This window comes from Aythya marila, assembly GCF_965140915.1.
Source record: "Aythya marila genome assembly, chromosome: 1".
NCBI lineage: Eukaryota > Metazoa > Chordata > Aves > Anseriformes > Anatidae > Aythya > Aythya marila.
Window position 1 is genome coordinate 31,965,810 of NC_139042.1, and position 20,358 is coordinate 31,986,167.

General features: G+C 38.9%; 1 protein-coding gene across 2 annotated transcripts in view; it reads right to left on the bottom strand.

Annotated features, from left to right (window-relative positions):
* NAA16 (N-alpha-acetyltransferase 16, NatA auxiliary subunit) overlaps positions 1-20,358 on the bottom strand; it is a 63,757-nt gene that overhangs the window by 11,217 nt on the left and 32,182 nt on the right. For both annotated transcript variants that reach the window (XM_082770126.1, XM_082770127.1), the window contains exons 10-12: positions 1,204-1,276; positions 804-973; positions 273-425 (exon numbers count right to left, since the gene is read on the bottom strand). In XM_082770126.1, the coding sequence (XP_082626252.1) occupies positions 273-425; positions 804-973; positions 1,204-1,276 (396 nt within the window). The remainder of the gene's footprint in view (positions 1-272; positions 426-803; positions 974-1,203; positions 1,277-20,358) is intronic.

Sequence of the window (20,358 nt, forward strand, 5' to 3'; positions counted from 1 at the left end):
TCAGATGTGTTTTCAGAGAGGTACTCAGAAGTATGTCACTACAAAAATACAAGTATCTTTGGAAAAGTATCTTTGACTGTTTTTTCAGTATTTACCAGGTAAATTTTTAGTATTTACATAGTTATTTATCACCAAGTTATTTTGATCATTATCTTAAAAATAGACTATTTCAAGATAAATTTCTGATTTTGGTCAAAAATTGTTTAAGAAACAGTGAAACTTGAGATGCCAGAGGCTAACTAAACCTCTCTTCATTACAGCAATAGACCTACCCTCGTGAATTTAGAACACATCTCCTCTGCATCCTTCACCATATTTGCTCGCAGCATGTATTTAGCACATTTTGAATTGATAAATCTGTCTGCAGTATCCAAAGATTGTGCTTCATCCATCCATTTTGCAGCTTCTTTCAGGTTACCTACATGCTGTTAGAGAGAAAGTAGTTGAGAAATTAAATCAGCTTTCAGAATAAACTTGATTTTGACCAATTCTTCAAATCTATAATTACAGGCATTTCTCCCTCAGAAATAATAAAGAAAAAATATTATTGTTTGGCCCCCTCCACCCTCCACAGTATATTCTTTTAGAACAATTTGTTTTAAGTTGTGACTTGGTTCAAAAAAGTAACAAAATAAAAAGGTTTTGATTTTCTTACTGACAGAACAGTGCACAAAAAGAAAAATGCATGAAAATCAATACCCATTAATATTGCAAACTGCATTACTATCCACACGTTCACAACAGTTTCATGGGGCTTTCTGTTTTTGAACTATGTTCTCCACATGTCCAAGTTCACTTTTTACCTTGTAAATTTTTGCTTTTAAATAGAACAGTTCTATTAATGTTGGAGTGCTTGCAATTGCTGCATTGATGTAATCCAAGGCCAAAGAACATTGGCCAAGTTTGTCAAAGTGCTGTGCCAGGAAATACCGAACCCAGAGTAGCGTCGTCGGGGGCTCTTTCTCTCCATTTTCTGGAACAAAACAGAAAGAGTTACAGTAAACAGTAACTGCACTTCGAAAATAAACACGAAAAACAAAGCACAAAAGATTCATCAAGTATTTTCTATAATGGTCTAGTTTACAAAACGGTACTACAACTATTTTCTTGCAAAAAAGTATCAGCACTTCAATGGTTCTTTGTAACTGTCATAAAAAGTATTAGTAATTACACTGTAATTAATACAAATCCAAAGAAACTTACCACATGGGCCAAAAAGGTCACAAGTTTTCAAAGAGGTTTCATAACCAGTAACAAGTTCTTGGATTGTAGACACCTGCACACAAAAATATCAACTTCAATTTCGTTTAACTGTTGTGGATAAATTAATTAACACACTGAAAAATACTGAGCAAAATTTGAGAAGCTGTACTAAAATAATTAATTGGAAAAATATTGTAGGTATCCTCATATGGCTTACTTTGCCTTTCCAAGGCTACTTTTGATCATTAGTTATAACTGGTGATACTACAGAAAGCAGGTGTAATCTTCAGCAGCTTACAGTGGAAAGTAATCAAGTATATTTGATTACTATCCTTCAGAAGTTATATTTTTGATTATTATTATTTTTTTTAATTAAGGTATTCGTTTTCAAGTATCCGAATTGAGACAACTGAAACAAGTTGCTTTAGAAAAGACTGGGCATGATGAAGACACAATGAAGATACAGAGGAGACTTTTTCTTTTTTCTACTACTAAAGAATTTATTTACTTATTTTGTTGTTAAGAAGGCATTGTGGCCTAGCACACAGAGTACATCCTTTTATATACAATCTATACATTGATTAAGGCTAACATTTTCTGAATTCATGACTTGTCAACTGTATCATTGCCCCTTCTATGGCTGAAGACTCAAAATTCACTGATACAGTTCTGGGCTCACACTACCAAAGTTTGACATTTACAATATACACAAATGTTAGTACCTGTGCTTCTCATGGCAGTGATCTATTCCAATACCAGGTTCATGTCTTACAAGTGCCATAAATTACTTTTTAAGCATTTTATAAAACTTTCAACCTGTTTTATAGTTACACTGTAAATGTGCCTGCCATATCTAACAAAGAACCAGCCTCTTATGGAAACAAAAGTAGTACCAGAGAGAAACGCGACCAGTGTATATATATCCAAAATGCTAAATGGTCCTGAAAAATGAGATCATCTGGCTGTAAGCACAGCAGAATAATAGCTACATTAACCAATCTGGTGAAACCTGGAGATTGTAGAAACCTCCTCCAGGGCACATCCACCTGCTCCATGGGCTGCAGTGTGGAGATCTGCTCCATGTGGGACCCATGGGCTGCAGGGGGACAGCCTGCTCCACCAGGGGCCTCTCCACAGGCCGCAAGGGAACTGCTGCTCCAGTGCCTGGAGTAACTCCTGCCCTCCTGCTGCACTGACCTTGGGGTCTGCAGGGCTGCTTCTCACTCCTCTCTTCCAGCTGCTGTTGCCCAGCATTTTTTTTTCCCCCCTTTCTTCCATCTGCTCTCCCAGAGGCCCAACCAACATCGCTCCCTGGCTCAGCTCTGGCCAGCGGTGGGTGAGCTGCCTGGAGCTGGCTCTGACCTGACACGGGGCAGCTGCTGGGCTCTGCTGACAGAGGCCACCCCTGTAGCACCCTGCTACCAAAACCTTGCCGTGTAAACCCAACACAGTTTTAGAAAAACAAAGTTTTCAATTTGAAGGGTACTACTACATCAGTGCAATTGGTAAGAAATAGCAGGTGTTTGTTTCAAAGAGCAGAGAAGGTGACACACTCAAGTCATATGCAGCCAGTGTAAATGCCTCAAAAATGTAATAAAATGTATAAACAGATATGCACATTTTGAAAAGCTCTGGGCAAATCTCATGAGAAAATTTCTAGTAGCAAGAATCTCATCAAATATCATCAAACATTACTAGACTTCAAATAATTACCAAATGCTAAAGGAATGCTAGGAAGTCACAAATGAACAAAGGCAAATAAATGCATTAAATCGTTCTCCGGTCTCAGACATCTATTTGCTTAAAGAAACCTTCAGCACCCTCAGAAAATCTTGGAAGATTGCTTTCTCTAAGATGAATTTAAATGCTGAAGCAAGCATCTGATTCAGGCAGCAGGCTGGCAGTGTATGTGCAATGGGAAGTGTTATTTCCCTGACGTTCTTCACAACTTCAAGGTCTTCCCAAACTCATCATTAGTCATGTGGTTGTTAATAAAACTCAAACTCATCTGAGATCAGCCAGCTTTGCTAGATTGCAGGTGAACTGTGTGTAAAGGGAGAAGATCCCTCCTTTCCATAAGAGAGAACCCAACTTTTCCACTACTGCAAGGGCATCAGGAGTACAGCTTCCCAACTGCACAAGGACCATGTTTCCACCCAAAAGAAGGGTCCCACCACCTCCATGGCACACGGCTGGGCTCTGCCTTGAGTTAGTGCCAGCAGCTTCTTTGAATGATACATTTGGAAAACACTGCCAGCAGTCAGCAGAAGTAACGACTACAAAAATGCAAAACGGGTGATTAGAACATTGCAGATATTGACAAAAATTGAGATGATCTTTGCTTTTCATGACCCACTCACAGAATCCTTTTCCTCCTTTTTATGCTTATGCTGTTTTACTTCAGTCTCTCGCTAGCACTTTAGGGTAACAATTTCTCGCTCACGTGCCACTTCATGAAACAAATTGTCTAGAAATGTGAACCACAATTTGCACGCCCATATTAACAGCAATTTAAGTAGTAAAACACGTCTCTTGGATTTACTACCAATTATCATTATGCTAGAGCCAACATTGTCATCTTAAAGGCATTAGTATTTCACTATTTCAAAGCAAAACATCATTCTTCATGAAGATTATGTTAAAACTTCTAAAAAAAATATCAATTTGAAGCATCTGAAGCTCAGATTACACTGTAAGAGATGAAATCATCTTCTATTTCAAAGCCATCTTGTATGAGTACTTCAGAGGGGTACAAAGAACTAGAAGTGTGTGTGCTTCTCATTCCCTTCTACACCAACAAGCTTGCTCTGAGATGCCCAGCCCAGAAGTAGTAGAAAAAAAACTTTGGTTGCCAGAAAAAGATTTGTAACATCCAGGAATCAGATCCACCTTGGTATTACTGAGCATTTTTCAAATAGTTAGCAGCCTGAGAGGTCAAACAGTAACTGTACTCCAGCACAAGTATCACTGTAAAATACTGTAAAATATGGGATTAATTTCATACAAACTTCCCCAATACCAATAAAGCACTTCTGCTTTAGCAAAAAGATGTCTACTGCAAAATGGTCAGTGAAAGAGGGAAAAGAGGAGGTAGATACGCGTTGAATGCCCAGCTGTGGAATTGTTCATCACCCACAGGATGGTCTTCTGTGCCTGAAATGAGCTTGGCTGTTTCCAAAGACAGATGTTCTTAATTCTGGAACCCCACAGTTTGGCTCTCATATCAACCAGTGGCATTGTCTTATGACTCAAAACCTCAGCACGGGTGGTCTCTGCCACCATGGGGGTTGCTTTTCTCAGCTGGTTCTGAGGATCTGCAGGGGGAGGATGCTGCATCAACCTGCACAGGTGGCATTTCAGCATCCTGCATTTGCTTTTAAGGTGAGAAGATGCATACAGGAAAGAAAGAGCACGTGCTCAGGTTCTATCAAAGAAAGACTGTGTTATCTATCCTGGAAACTTGGAATTGAACCACCTTTCCTCTTAATACAAAGGTCTCCACAACATTTCCTGAAGAAAACTTGTTTCTTACAGGTAACATGGTGACAACAGTGGCCCTGCACGTAACAGAAACTGATCCTGAACCTCCACAGGACTTTGCTATCAACAGAGCAAACATCTCTTGAATCAGATCGCTACTTATTCAACAAAACAACTCTTACAGATGTCAAAATGCAATCTTAATAGCAGAAGCATGCCTTGAAGGTGAGTAAAGAAAATCCCTTGTTTTCATCCCAAAGTACAGGTGAATTTTGGAAGTATTTCCCATTACCAGCACTAGTAGCACTTGAAAAGTTCTCTGGTTTTCTGAGTATGAATATCTCCTATTCAAAAGAGTGGTATGTGACTGAGTTTGTGACACCACATTTTTAGCAGAGCAGAAGAGGTGTCTGCTAGACATGGTATGAATCCTGGTATCTACGTGAGAAACTGAAAAATAGGAGCACACTTTAAAAAAAAAAAAAAAAAAAAAAAAGTACCTGGAAACCATTTGGAACTTGTTTAGCCACAGAGTACCCAAGGGAAACTACTACAGTGCAAGACTTCAAAACAGACCTCACCACCTAGAGAAGATGGGATACCTAAAGACCAAGTAGCAAGCTGTACTTACAGCCATAGCCCTGGCAAGGCATTTTCCATGGCCCAGAGGAAAACGATGTTGACGTTAATAGATAAAGAACATGTGGCCGAATTTTTAGCATCATCTTCCACAAGACAGAAACAAGTATCCAGTGTGTACCCTGAAACCAATACTCTAAATTCCTTGTGGGAAATGGAGAAACAATAAAAACAGTCTGTAGGACTATATCAAAGCTCGCAGTCTTCACTACAGCGAGATGTTATCTAAGGGAGAGACACAAAAGTGTTCCCAATATGCCAGCAGACCCTGAAAAATATTTCAGAACTTAGTACCACAGACGTTAAGACAGAAAAGCAGAAAGCAGCTGCTGGCCCATATTTCTGGAGAATGCTTTTGATGACGACAGTTTGAACAGGCCTTGTGGTGGCCCACAAATAAGACCAGAACTAAACCACCCCTTGCTTGAGCTGTCCCCATTGTCAGTCCCTCTTTGGGATGGTGGTAATTATTTACATGTGCACACAAAACTAAAAGCTGAAAGCCGGGGAGCTGAACCCACAAAATAGCGATAGGGAATAGTAGAGAGATTGGTTTCTAGCTTTTCTTTAGATGCTATGCTGTCCAAAGCATTTTAAACAGAATCTTTGTTAGAAAGAGGCTCCTGGGTTCAGAGACAGTAAGGGCTCTGCCCATGAAGTTTGCAACCTGGAGTCCCACCTCTACAAATGTGGAGACCTAAATCTGAACAATCGGGCCCCCAAAATATTTAAGAATTGATGGATTTCAAGGTAACAGAGGCACACTTCTGAGGATCTAATGTACCTAGCACAGCCCCGTCACGTGAGCAATATATTTCCACCCCAGAGACCCTGAACATACCTTCCTGGACAGACACACTGAGGGAAGGAAGTTTCAAATAAAGAAGCTACCAACCAACTCTAAAAGAAAAAAAAGCTCACAAATTCAATCAACCAAACCAGGAAGAAAAAAAAAAAAAGGCAGCTACACACCAGAGAAAGGGTTTGACTGAAGGCTAACAAAGACAAGAAGAATCTTCATCCACAGCCAAGAAGTGACTGGCAGGAGCTGAGATGTGCTTTTCATTGAGGCAGCGAGGAACAGAGCATGCCAGACACGAGCCAGCTGGCACACTCGCACCGTACAAAAGGTCTGAGTTCAGGCTCTTCCGACACATCCACACAGGAAGGTGTATTTAGGTAGCCACCTGAATAAGAAATCCCATTTCCTACGGCTTTATACTTTACATTTAACTAAAAGAGCAGCAAAGATGGAAACATTTATAAGCTCACAGACCCAAAAAACCTCCTCAGCACAGCTCACACTGCTTGGTTTTATTTCTTTAGAAGAAAATATAAAAAATTATGACACTCCAAGTTTATCATTCTAAAAAGAAAGGCAGGGGTTATGCAAATAAACAAGGATTTCCAATTTTTTTCCAGCTGCCTACACACTAACTTCCAACAAACTTCCTTACGCTCTCACTTGGAAAGTTTCTGTTCCACACCTTGTTGTAAGATTGATCAGATCTACCCTACCAGATGAGGTATGAACCACAGAGTAAGTCCATAAACATGGACTACTTAAAGAAATTTCTCCAATTATGAAAGGCTTTTCAGCCTCTCACGTGTAGGACCTCCACACGTAACATGTTAGTGCATGACTAACATTTGAAGGAAATAAAAATCACAATCAATTAAAAATTATTTCTCTACACCATCAAAGTAAAAAAAACAGGAAAACACAGGAAAAGCAGTCTTAACACAAATCTATTGTACTAGTTAACACATTTCTTTAATTTTCTTATTTATCTTGGACCTATACTAATTCAAAGTTTGTAAAGCTGTTTACAGAAACAGTTTCATATCAAACCCAGTGAAAATGTTGGTTTTAAACTAACAGCAATTCAAATGGAGATGTGTCTTGGTTGGGTAAATTGAATCAGTCAAGCCATCAATACTCCCTTCTGCTTCCCTAGGGAAAGCATTGTTAAATGCGTATGTTCGCACACAGAGAGGGCAAAAAAGAAAAAAGTATCTTTAACTGGCATAAAAATACATATCTACAAAGGAAATTCCACGTTTCCTTTAAGTCAACTTAAATATTAACAGACAAGGGAAAAAAAGTTTTAATTCAGATCTGCTTCTTCATCTTGTTTGCTCATCAGCTGCACAAGAACTTGCATTCTGCTTTCAGTGGAAACCTACCTACTCTGCAGCCATTGTCACAGAAACTGTACGTACACCTTTCCAGACAGCTTGCAAATGGACATCGTGACCCAGCTTCCATAAAAATTCATTTACCTTTCTAGCAAGCAAATCCCAAAGTGTCACGTTTAGTCACTAACTTAAGCATTTCTCACTGTGGGGTGGGTGAGCAGACACCATACTCGGGCATTTCACCAGTTTATTAGGACTAGCCAGCCACACAGCATTAACTCTGCAGTACTCCATTTAAAGCGAAAACAAAACAAGCAAAGTCAAAACAAAACAGAAGGAACAACACACCCTGAAGCCCTGGAAAATTAAATGTTCCTTGTTTCCTATCCATGTAAGAAATCAGTTCTGTGTTTTGTATGTGGTAGAGAAGTAGCCTTCCCTATTTGTTTAGAGTTGATCTGCACTGTAAGGAAATTTAAGAACTTTTTTGTATGTTTTCATAGAAAAAAATATATATACACAAGAGCTTTATTGGCTTTTAGATTTTTCTTTGTTACAACTAAAATCTTCCATTAATAACTTATAATCACTTCTAAATTCAAAACATACCAAGTAAAGTGTCAGATACATGTAGAATTTCAACTTTGCTAAAAATAAAGCATGGTATGAGTTCCTCTTTGCCCTGGATTATGGTCGGATCTGTGCCTTACAACGCGCATCGTGGCTGAGACACTGCATGGTATCTCCTTAAGCAGTTGCAAACGCAGTATGTTTGGGAATAACGTTTGCACACATGGCTTGATAACACCAAGTCCTATTCTGCTTAACTTCTGAAAACACTTAACTTGTTGCATAAGCAAAGATTTCTGTTGCTGTCCACTGCAGCTAGCACTGATCTCAGCTAATCCTGAAACAAAAAATCAAAACCAAAAAAACCAAGTGCTACTTTTTTCTAGTATCAATACCTTCACTGTAAATACAGTTGATTTGAAATAGCAGAATAAAGACACTGAAGAAAGTTTCCTCCACTGATAATTACAAACTAAAGCTCATTTAGATAAAAGCCTACCTTGTAACATGGTGGTCTCCATGCGTTTTGCACACCTGCTCTGCTGAAACAGCATTATTTCTTTTATAGGGCATGCCACTTCCAAGGAAAATAAATTGGAGGATTTATAGTATAATTAGTACTCCATAAATGCTGCAGTTGCTTTGTAATTTTGACTGAACCACACAACATTTCTAGTTATCTAAGACAGCCTTAACCAGATTTTTTTTTTTTTTTTTTAATCTTATCTTGAAGGCCTGCACTGGAAACGCTACCCCATATGCAACAGGTTTTGCACTTACAAGTTAGCCCTGCAGGAGAGAACTGTAAGCTACAGGAAAGCTACAGGAAAGCTGCTGGGTACACCAGCTTTGTGGAGAGCACACTACTCAAGCAGAATGGCAAACAAGTCAGAGGAAGAACACTGCTCATGGAAGAATTAACCACTGCTTTGAAAGGTCTAGCACGTGTGAGTTCACACATTGCAAATACAAGTGCACAAGCTCCTTTGGAGCTGTGGAACAACAGCTAGAACTACAAGATCAGTCTCACATGAAAGAAAAATTTACAGTAAGATGACTACGAATACAACAGTGAGCCATGAATTGTAAGTGCTTCATATGTAAGAAACTAAATATTAAAAGAAATTATAGAATGGTTGGGTTGGAAGGGACCTTAAAGATCATCTAATTCCAACCCCCCTGCCATGGGCAAGGACACCTCCCTCTAGACCAGGTTGCTCAAAGCCCTGTTGAGCTTGGCATTGAACACTTCCAGGGATGGGGCATCCACAGCTTCTCTGGGCAGCCTGTGCCAGGGCCTCACCACACTCGCAGGAGGGAGAGTGACCATCCAGCCAATTCCTTACCCACTGAGTGGTCCTGCCATCAAATCCTTGAAGTTATTTTAAAAGTAACAGTCCTTGAATCCCTTTAATAAGCTGTCACAGCACCTGCACAACGGCAGTGATGCTTGTTCAGACACCATTTGGGATAGAAAAACATGGGACTCAGCCAGACTTGGAAATGAGTTCTTAACTTACATATGGCTGGGAAATGTTTGTAATGACAATCGTTTTTATTAAAATCAGCATCTTTTCAATAATAAATTGTTAATTATTTACTTTTTTCAAATTCAACCAAAGATCTAGCTACTATCAATATACTAAGCAGTTTGTCTTGCCTTGAAAACTGATGGCAACTTCAAAGAAAGTGTAGATTGGCAATAGCTGCAACAAACATACTGCCTATACTTAATCTATAGAATACTTCAAAGTATGAACACACGTTTTTAGCTGTACTATCTTGTACATGAACTGATTTGACTGATTTTGGTAGCAGCTCTCTGCACAGGCTGTCATTTTTCTCAAATTGAAAGCAAACATTTAGCTATTTATCAAGCCGTCACTAAGTTACACAATTTGGAAAACTTCAGTGCGGGAACCCAGAGCTCAGCAGGACAGCAATACCACAGTCAGAACAGGATTACTGTCCCAAGGTAGATTCCTCCACAGCGGTTGAGCTGTAAAGTGTACAACATGTACACGCTCACAAAATTAAAACAGGAACTCAGGGACTGCATGAAAGGCTATTAAGGAGTTGATTCTTGCATTATTTTTCCTGATTCTATGCTTCCAAGTACTGATATTTCATTGTATTTTCCCTGCTTAAGCAGGGGGGTTAGAACTAGATCTTTGAGGTCCTTTCCAACTGAAACCATCCTATGATTTTCCAAAGCTACACAAATGTAACACGCCAGTCCAATACTGAAAGCTACATGTAATTTAGAGAGACTGTCCATTCATCTGCTATTTCTAAGTACTAAAACAGAGAGCTCATAAAAAGCCACGTTACTTAAACGTATTAGACATGCTTCATCTAGGAATTAGTCTAAAAGGAAAAGTATACTATAAACAGAATATTATTTCTCCCCAGACGTACTGTTACAGATGTGAAAGAAACTTACAAAACAGACTCATACAGTTGTATAATCATGGACTGGAAAGCTTTGCTAAGAGCACTTCATATGGAAGACTGAGGAGCAGAAGTTCACCCATCTTTTTAATTTACTCAACTTCACTCCAAATTAATCTGCCCTGAAGAGCAAACCACAAAGACCTAGTAAGTTAAAATGACTGCTGTATTTTCTTGATACAATGAGAGTAGCAAGGAATAAAAGCCAACACCAGCCAGAGATGACTGGGTGGCTCAGAGTTATTGCCCTAACAGTAGCTACTTGTCTGAATTACACTAGAGGCAGCAGGTTGTAAGGTATCAAGGAGCTGATATGAAGTGACAGAAACACGGCTATCAAGTACCATGATGTATTTGGTTGTGCATTCCTCCTGAAAAGCATTTCCCTCATTTAATGCACACCAGGGAGCGAATAATATCCCACCAGGTGGGATAATGTTGTATGAAGGTAGTGGCACGCACAAAACAGGTATTTATGTCCATTTTCATGCTGCCTAGAACCAGATTTTCTAATGTGCTGAGCATTCCACATCAATTGAGATCAATGAACGCTTCTGAAGATAAACATCTCCGGCACCTGAACTCCTGGATCAATGCCTGCAAAAGTTAGTCCTGACATTTCACTGTTTTAGATGTGCAAAATGAGGATAATGCTTCCCTTCTTTATTGCGTTGTGTGAAGATTAACAACTTGGGAGATGTGACATAAGCTACAGCATGTGAGAAAACCGCCAAAAGATCTGGACAGTATATGAAAACTTTCAGAAAATCAGTATTCTTAGGTCTATGTAGCACTTAACTTTCTACTTCTTGTGGACCTTTAAGTAGGTATTTGGGGCAGTTATTCACAACATAGATCACTCAGGGTAAAAGAAACTCAGTGATAAAATAGTTCATAGATAAAATAGTTCATTGCTACACTTGTCAGTCAACTCTTATCTTACATATCAACTCTGGGACCCAAATTACCAAACACCAACATGTTTGAAACTATCCATGCTTGCTACTGAGTGGAAGCATGCTACCCTGGCAGTACCTGAAACAGTTCACTTTCCTTCTTCCTTTGCTTACTGTAAAATTTCCTTACTTTATATATACTTTTATATAGCAGGAACACCACCGTTTGCTATGAACGCATCAAATGTTAACCAGATCCTGAACAAGTCCAGTTACCAGATTTCCTCTCCTGGAGTTTTATGCCAGAGACACTAATTTCTCTAAACTAAACTGACAGAGTCAGCATACATCAAAGACTGAGCTCTTTGGTTGATCTTGCAGAGTTGTTAGTTCCAGTTTCTCTGCATTTTAAGATGAAACATTTTTCGCTTTCTTACATAAGCCACCAATAAATCACAGAGGGCATCTAACTTTGAAAATGGTTTTAATTTGCTTTAAATTCCTTTAGCTTTTTATATCAAGGAGGGAAAACGTCATCTGTCTTGCAAGGGGTAAAGAAAGGTCTTCACTGGAGACAGCCTACCTTCCTGTGTAGAGTCTTACACTTTTATTTTTTTGAGACTGTTGCTTCTGATGTTTCTTCCAGACAAACATTTTCTCTCATCCAGTATTTCCTCACAGTCTCCTTGTTTAAAGTTACCCAGAAAAAGGGTACATGTGCACTAATGTCGACCTTCAATGGAATCAACGCACCTGCAACACAATCGATGCAAACCTTGATGTTGACTAATCGAAGATCTTCACTCTTGGGACTTTTATCTCATGGATATAGAAATCAATGTCTATGGGGAACTAAAGAGTATTTCTGAGTATTGCTCCAGTACAAAGAGAATGATTGTTGTGGGTTTGGGCAGTGGGTGCTAGCATTTCAAAATCTCTTGTGAGGAACAGTAAGTAAAAAATAAAGTTGTTCATAGTTGCTTGTAACCCATTTGGACAGCAATTTAAAGAATGTGGGAGTTGCTACATCCCATGACTTGCACACACACCGGGTTATTAGCTTCCAGCAGAACCATTCCGTCAAGAGCTGCAGCTACATTCACCACGACCAGTAACTTTCTGTGAACAGCAGAACTCATAATTATGCAGTGGCACCGCTAAACACAAATTTTTGCTTCTCGAGTGTGCCAACGAGAAACTAGAGCTTTTTCCTCAACAGAACACACACACTGTGCCAGCTGTCTATGTTTTACTCAGGTACTCAGATATCAACGTTATAGATGTACTTGAAGTAGCCAAATATATTTGTTGTTTAAAAACCAAAAGCCTGATAGAAGCACGTTGAATAAGACTCCACACCAAATAGCAGACTTCTGAGATTAGAGACCTACCATTTTTAGAAAACTTGAAAATTGGCCACTGTGCTGGTAATTTCTTTTTAAAACACTGCAGAAATTTAAGCACCAGGCAAAACAAACAAACAAAAATACTAAAACTGCTTCTGGCATAAAACAAGGAGCTTAGTAATTGGGCAGTAAATGTGTTATATCAAAGAAAAGGCCAAGATATCTATATCAAATGATTTTGTACATACACCTATTGTTGTACTGAAACATTTTCCTAGTAAGTGCTCTGTGCATATAAAAGCATTCACTTCAGAACGTCTCGCTCACATAGCAGTGCTTTAGATGGTTATTCTAAAAGGCTCCACAAATCATGGAAATGAAACTTGATGCCATTTCAGAAACATGAGCCATAGGTAAAAATTCCATGATGCTCATGTTTAAAGCCATGTTTTGTTTATACATTTCAAAGCGGCAGTGGAAAACAGAATATCTTGTTAGAGGAAAAAGCACAAAACCACAAGTTTCATTATGGAGGATGGCATTCTGTCTGCCATGCATAAAACTGACTTTTTTTCTAGTTAGTCACCTACAATCCCTATTCACTTTTAACCATGCACTAAGTATTAAAGACAAATTCACGTTGAAATGCAAATTACCTCCACAATGTATTTATGAATTGATGATGCAGAAATTTAGCATTTTGTGGCAACCTCAAGAAAACCAAGCGAATAGGCAATCTCCAAAAGCACATCTTTGCAGTGATACTCTTCTAAAGTAGAAGTATTTTTTCTAGGAATGATTACAGTTCTTCAAAACACACTAACTACACTGGCCCCGCTACAGAGAAGCGCCTCCCTCATAGCATGTGAATTTTTTTAAATCATGTAGTGGGATGGCTAATGTTTATTTTCACATCTTCAATCCACCCGTCTGTTAGAGACTGCCACTGCAGAAACGATTCTGTTGCACAGATGCTTATAGCAGAACAGCACAATGCATTCAGAAAACCAAAAATGAGTGCAAATTGAAAGCTGCTGCTGGTACCCCAAACATCTGAGTTGTTCCTTCAGCAAAAGTGCCAACTGAAGGACAAGGGAGGTATGGACAACTTTGTGAGTCAGGGCGCTTGCACAACCCATTTCGAACTGCTTGATGCACTCATGAATCAAATCCCTCAGTAGCATCATCTGCTAGAGTCACACCAATTCCGCGCTTGCAATTTTCACTGTCAGCATACAGAGTATACAGGGACTGTGATCTTTTGTTGTAGATTTTATACAAATTAGAACTCCAGGATTCAGATGTCAGACCATGGGACTAATGTTACCACCTCTCAAAGGACAGGCTGTTTTAGGGGAAATGGCTATTTTCTTTTTAAGTGTATGCCATTGCATACTGTACTGTAAAATATTGCATAGTGTAAGTGTATGCCATCGTCACTGCAGAACAGGAAGGCAACATGTGCTTGGGATAGCAAGTAAGAGCAATAGCCTTTGAAGACTGAAGTACAAATTTCCATAGCACAGCACCTCCTTTAACTGCTGAAAGCCTGGCATATTGGAGTTGTCAAGCATTAAAGAAAGTTGCTCCACTGAGCACCTCAACGGTTGCTGTGTGTTAACACATGAAGCCAATGGTAGCACAGCACTCACTGATCCCCCCATAGCATTGTGCCAACCATCCCTGCCGTATAACGTTATACACAGCAGGTCTGCCAGACCAAATTGTCTCCATCTGCACGCAATTCAAGGTGAGCGTGAGCTATCTGACCCGCAAAATAAACCCAGACGGTTCTGGCTTTGCTATAATGTTATTGACATCTCTCCTCCCACTTTTCCTTCACCAACACGGTGAGGGCAAATTCAGTATCAGTGAACATCGACATCAACAGCTCGGCTAAGTGACTGCTGATTTCTAAGCAGCACAATAAAATCTTGAGATAGCTCTCTCTTCATTGGAAAGAACAAGCAGATCACTTACAAAACACCAAATGCACAACTGTTACATTATCTGTTAGAATTTGCACTTTGGAACATCACAAAAATAAAGAAGGTTGCCATATACATCACTTTGAGGGCTCCAAAATCCAGCATGATGGATGCAGGACTGTATGCAAACAGTGCTTAGATCCCTCTCTATCTAGACAGCATCCTCAGCCTAACCCCATTACACTCCTGAACAAAAACCTATTCTTTTGGAAAGTGGCTACCCTGAAGCAGCAATTACAGGTGCTCAGCTTCAAGTGGTGAACGGTGATGTCCTCACATTTAACCTAACACGAACGCGAATCTCCAGCTATTCACCTCTGCTTGAAGTGAATCCATTTCTACAAAGCAGTTTCTGGGGCAAGTACCTATCTTTCCCCTGTTGTGAAAGGTCTGAGAAGGCAAAAGCACAAAATTATAGGAACTGACTGGGGGCTTTGCTACCAAAAAGGTGTAAAACAACAAAAATCCCAGAGCACAGTACCTACTGTCACGGAACTATCAAGGCTAGAAGGGATCTCTGCAGCCTGCTGAGTCCAAGCTCTCCCTTTACAGAGGCAGGTCAGCTGAAGCAGGTTGCTCAGGGCCACATCCAGTCATGTTCTGTCAGTCACCAAGGACGAGGAAGGTCTCTGCCACCTCTCTCAACCTGTTCCCACCTTTGACAAGTGCCACGTATTGGTGAGCCCAGAGCTAGAGCCAGCACTCCAGATGTGTCCCACCATGGGGCTGAGGAGAGAAGATGGCCTCCCTCCACCATACCTCCTGGTGGGGCTTTTCCTCAGGTAGCCCCACATGCTACCTAAGGCCTTCTTTGGCTTCCTTTGTCACAAGGGCATACTGATGGCTCGTGTCCCTTTTGCTGTGTTTCTGAACCACCCCCATCAGCTGCTTTCCAGCTGGTGAGACGCTGGCCCATATTGGCTCATGGGATTATTTCTCCACGGGTACAGGACCTGGCGTTTCCATTTGTTGAACTTCGTAAGATCGCTTTCTGCACATTTCTCCAGCCCTCTGAATGAACGGCAACACAAGCAGCAGCCACTTCTCCCAGGTATCTAGATGGCTGTTCCAGTGGAAACCCTTTCAAGTGGAGCTGAACAGTTTTACGTACACTGACCTAAAACCAAATGCCTGAATCCAGAACTTAATTTCATTCCTTGACTGTTGAAACTGCATTGAATTTGGAAGACGAAGACAAACCACAAACTGGAAGTTTTAGAAGTGTGAACATTCACAATCACACCTGCCTAAAAACAATTCACCAGTGAGGGCAGGTGGGGAGGGACAAGAAAAGAGCTGTGAAAACCAGTGTCAGTTACCTTTATTGCATGACAAGCACACAAGAACTATACTTTTTTGATTTAATCAAATACTTAGCAAAAGATTACCTGAATAAAGGAATGCAATATATGCTTTACTATAACCTGTGCAAAGGTAATTTTTTTGTTTGTTTGTTTTTTGTATTCCTGGAAACGTTAAGGTAGCAAAAAGAGTAACATTTAACTCTGTGCCTCCAGGATCCTTTGTTTAGACACAGCTTGTTGATCCCCGATCAGACTGTAGCATTTCCAACAGCAGTTCAAACAAGAAATTAAATTAAATATCTGAATGAGGACAAAACTATGAGGCATTAGCCTAAGTTGAACATATCTGCACTGCATCCTTATCAGTCTTCCTGAAAAGACAACTGAATAGCAAAACCATAAAAAATAATCTAGATTTTTCTTATTGCCGCTCTATGATAGTGAAACATTTTTAAAGTATTTGCATTTATTGACTCAAATGCATTAGAAAGCATTTCATTCATCTCCACATAGAGATTAAGTCAACAGAGAGTCAGTGAGAAGCCAGAAACTACATGAAAAGAAAAGTCCAAACTACTTTGTTTAGTTAGACTGAAATTTGACTGCATCTCCAATTTCCACCAAAGCAAAGAACTTAAAGCTAAATCCCCAACACTGTCACAGTCTGCTCAAAAAGAGAACAAAATCCTGTAATACGATAAAATAAGATAAAAAAAAAAAAAGTGCCAGCAAGCTGAGAAAGCTACAGCTGGAGAAAAAGGAAAACTTAAAATTATTAGTTAGCTTTGCCAATTTCATCCAATCACACTGACATTACTATTATCTATTGTCCACTGAAAGCTATAAAGTTACCACTTTATAAATCTTCTGTAAGTGATCTCTGGACAATTTACAAGTGTAAGTATGAAAATTAATGTTTCTAAATCTTAGTATGCAAATCAAATGATCTTGATTTAGACACATAAAGCATGATCCTAAAATACTCTTAAGCCATGTACATACTTACCCTATTATTTTTTTTAATTGAGTTATATGGTCAAGATTCCAGTGTCATCAAGAAGCAGATTTCAAAGTCCGTAAGAGTTGGAAAGGAAAAAAATCAAAGGCAGCAACTTACCATCCCTTGAGATAAAAAAATATCTCAGCCTAAATTTTCTACATGGGTCTCACGTACTTCTCTTACACCAAATCTTTGAAATAGTGTGACCTATACCATTGCAATGACTAAGGCTATACAATTGGCAGTAACCTGAGTTGCCTCCTCACTTTCCTGGTATAAATGGTAGTATGGTTATCTTAGCTGGCATTAAGCATACAAAGATTTGTCAATTTAAACCAGTTCAAGTCTGAGTTGCTGTGATCCCTCCATCTTGATTCAACATCTCTGGCATACTACTTCTGAACTCATTTGCAGTATTCACAGTATTCCATGAAGCTAGTGATAAGATCCAGAAAAATGATCCGGCTGAAGACTGATGGAAGGGATTTGATTGCAGATGGATTAACCCTAAAGCAGCTCAGCGAGCAGCTGCATGAGAGTTTGTGCTGAGGTGAAAAGAAGAGAAATTGAATGACAGAAGGGGAAGTCTAGCAAGCAGCTGTGAAATGACGTTTATTATTCAGATATGGTTGTTAACAACCATGAAGGTATGCAAGGTACCATTACTTCACAAAGAAAATACAGCTTGACTATGCTTCTTCCATCTTTAATATCTTGTATCTAACATCTTAATATCTTATAGTAATATATCTATAATTTTTAATTTTAAGATAAATGGCAAATGAAGTCAAGAACCCTTTACTACACACAGACACCAAGATTTTACATTTCTGAAGCATATGAACTGGGACACATTTTTGATGTGTGCCAAATTCGATGCAAGTTTCCATGTTGGAACAAAGTGTCATGACAGCCCACCCCACCTCGATCCCTCAGAAAGAAAACAAAAACAAACAAACAAAAAAGCTAAACAATTTTTCCTTCTTTTAAAGAAATTGTTCTGTATAGAACAGAGTAAGGCCTGGCTTTCTATGCATTTTAACCTGCATCCTCCAGGCTGCCTTCCACACTACATCCCTTAAATTGTTACAGCTTGAAGAAAGAGCAGCTTTTAGCACCTGTGCTTTGAGCAATCTGCTGAGCGCTAACTCAAGACTTAGTTCTTAACCTCATACTACCCACTCTTCCAACAGAGTAAGCATCCTCAAATTGGACATGCTTCTAGTCTCTAGTGTTTGGTGAACGTGTAAATTAAAAATTACTCTAGTGGATTTTATTACACATTTATTGAGCAATTTACCTTTAACTCTTTAGTTACTTAAAGGATTTTTGAGCAAGTCAATACTAATATACCAAAACATTGCTCACTGATCAGACAATCATCATAAAAGAACAGTTGAACTTTAGTTCTCTAAATTGATAAAAACAATTTTTCCCACTTTATTTCTGTTTTTTCTTCCACAACTGCCCCAAGTACAGCAAGTCTGTCTTAGATCTCTATCACAACCATGTCATCTCTGTTGGAATCTAAAGCATATCTTCCAACCTGTAACATCACTATTTGGAGTCCAAGCAGAGTAAGTACTGAATAGTTTCTAAAACCTCCCTGATTAGGCTTCACGTTGAGCCTGACAAATCCTACAGATTTGCAGCTCAGTGTAGCTGAAGGTAGATTTCACCCCAAACTGAAGCTGTTTCACCCTAATCTACTAACCAGAGCTAGCAGAACGTAATGTTTTGAAATCAAGATATACCAGTAGTTTTAATGTAAAAACATTTAGTGTTAAGTACCAGCTTATAGCAATTAGATACCAAACAGTTTTCTCAACAGCTTAGCAAACGTTTACTTTCCACATAATGTCTTTTTTCCTCTAATCCCCTCCAAACAGAAGGACACAGACATCAGTATTTTTCCTCTAGAACTGACTATAATTACATTTTAGTCTCCTCACTCAGATATCAAACTCCAAAATGTTAGCTCCAAAACTTAACTCCAAAATGTTAAGATACTTACTGAGAAACCTAATCCTCATCTTGGTTGAGCAAATGAAGTTACATTTTCCCCATTATTCTTCTATATTCTTGCAGGCACTGAATTAAGCAATTTACATTTCCCTTTCTCCCACGTAACATTATAGCACTTAATTTTGCCTGAGTTAAGTATATACAAATAGAAAGCTTCTATTAGTATAAGTATTACTTATTTTACCTTTTCCCTGAAAGCATGCTTTAAGAAAGATCCTGGACACCCCTGGAGTTCTAGAAAAAAAAAGCTTTCTAGGCTTAAATACCAACTCTTTGATAAAATCCTCATATCTATACCATTTCAGAATGCAACTGCAGTTGACTACACTGAATTAAAACTGCTTCCAAGAGTCAAAAGGGGGAACTGTTCATGTTCATCCCCAACACTTGCAGGAAATGTATTCATTTCCTAGATATTTTCTAACATTTCTAACAGGCACAACATAATCCAGACTACAATTCTTTCGGTTTTCAGTCAAAACATAACAGTATTTGTGTTAGAAGGTAGCATTAAGCACCAACTTAGAGAAGCCAGATCCAAAGGTACATTTTCCTTGAAGGTGCAGCATGGTTTCCAACTTGTCACACTTTTCTTTCCCCTAGTCACTAAATTTCAGAATTGCTAAAACTGTCAGAGGCAAAAATTAGTCAGACAAAAAAAAAGATTCCTATTGTGTTATGGTTACATGAACCATAGTGAACTAAGTGAAATGCAAACAGACCCCTTTTGGGGAAGAGAAGGTAGAGAAAACTCTTTTGCAGAAGTCAGCACTGCAGACAAATCCAAATAAATTTGGCAATTGAGGCTTTTGATTTTGCTTATTAGTTAGTTTTTGGAATCAAGGTACTAGTTTGGGAAGTACTGATTTGATACACTGAAGATGAGTAGCAGCAACATGCCTTTCCTGGCAAATCTGTCCCAAAACATGTTGGTAATCTTTTCACTCATCATGTCTAAAACAGGTGCTAAAATAGTCTTCCAAGCCAAATGAGTTTGTCTTTTACTTCTACATTTTCATACTTCAAATATCAGAGAGAAAACTTTTGCAGCAATGTTCCTCCTTCTGTCTAGCTATTCAGTGCTTTTTATTTTAAAAAAATCTTGATGCAGTTTCAGAAATTTACATGGAAAAATATGCATTAGCAATATGCACTGTAGAAAGGCTTGTACTGTACATGATACCAGAATTTATTAGAATTATGTCAACCCAGGAGACACACACAGTACAGATTACAATTCCCAAAAGTGTTTTGAAAAAAAATATTATTCACTCTGATCATCTCATGAATTTAAGTTCAATTAAAGGAATATCCACT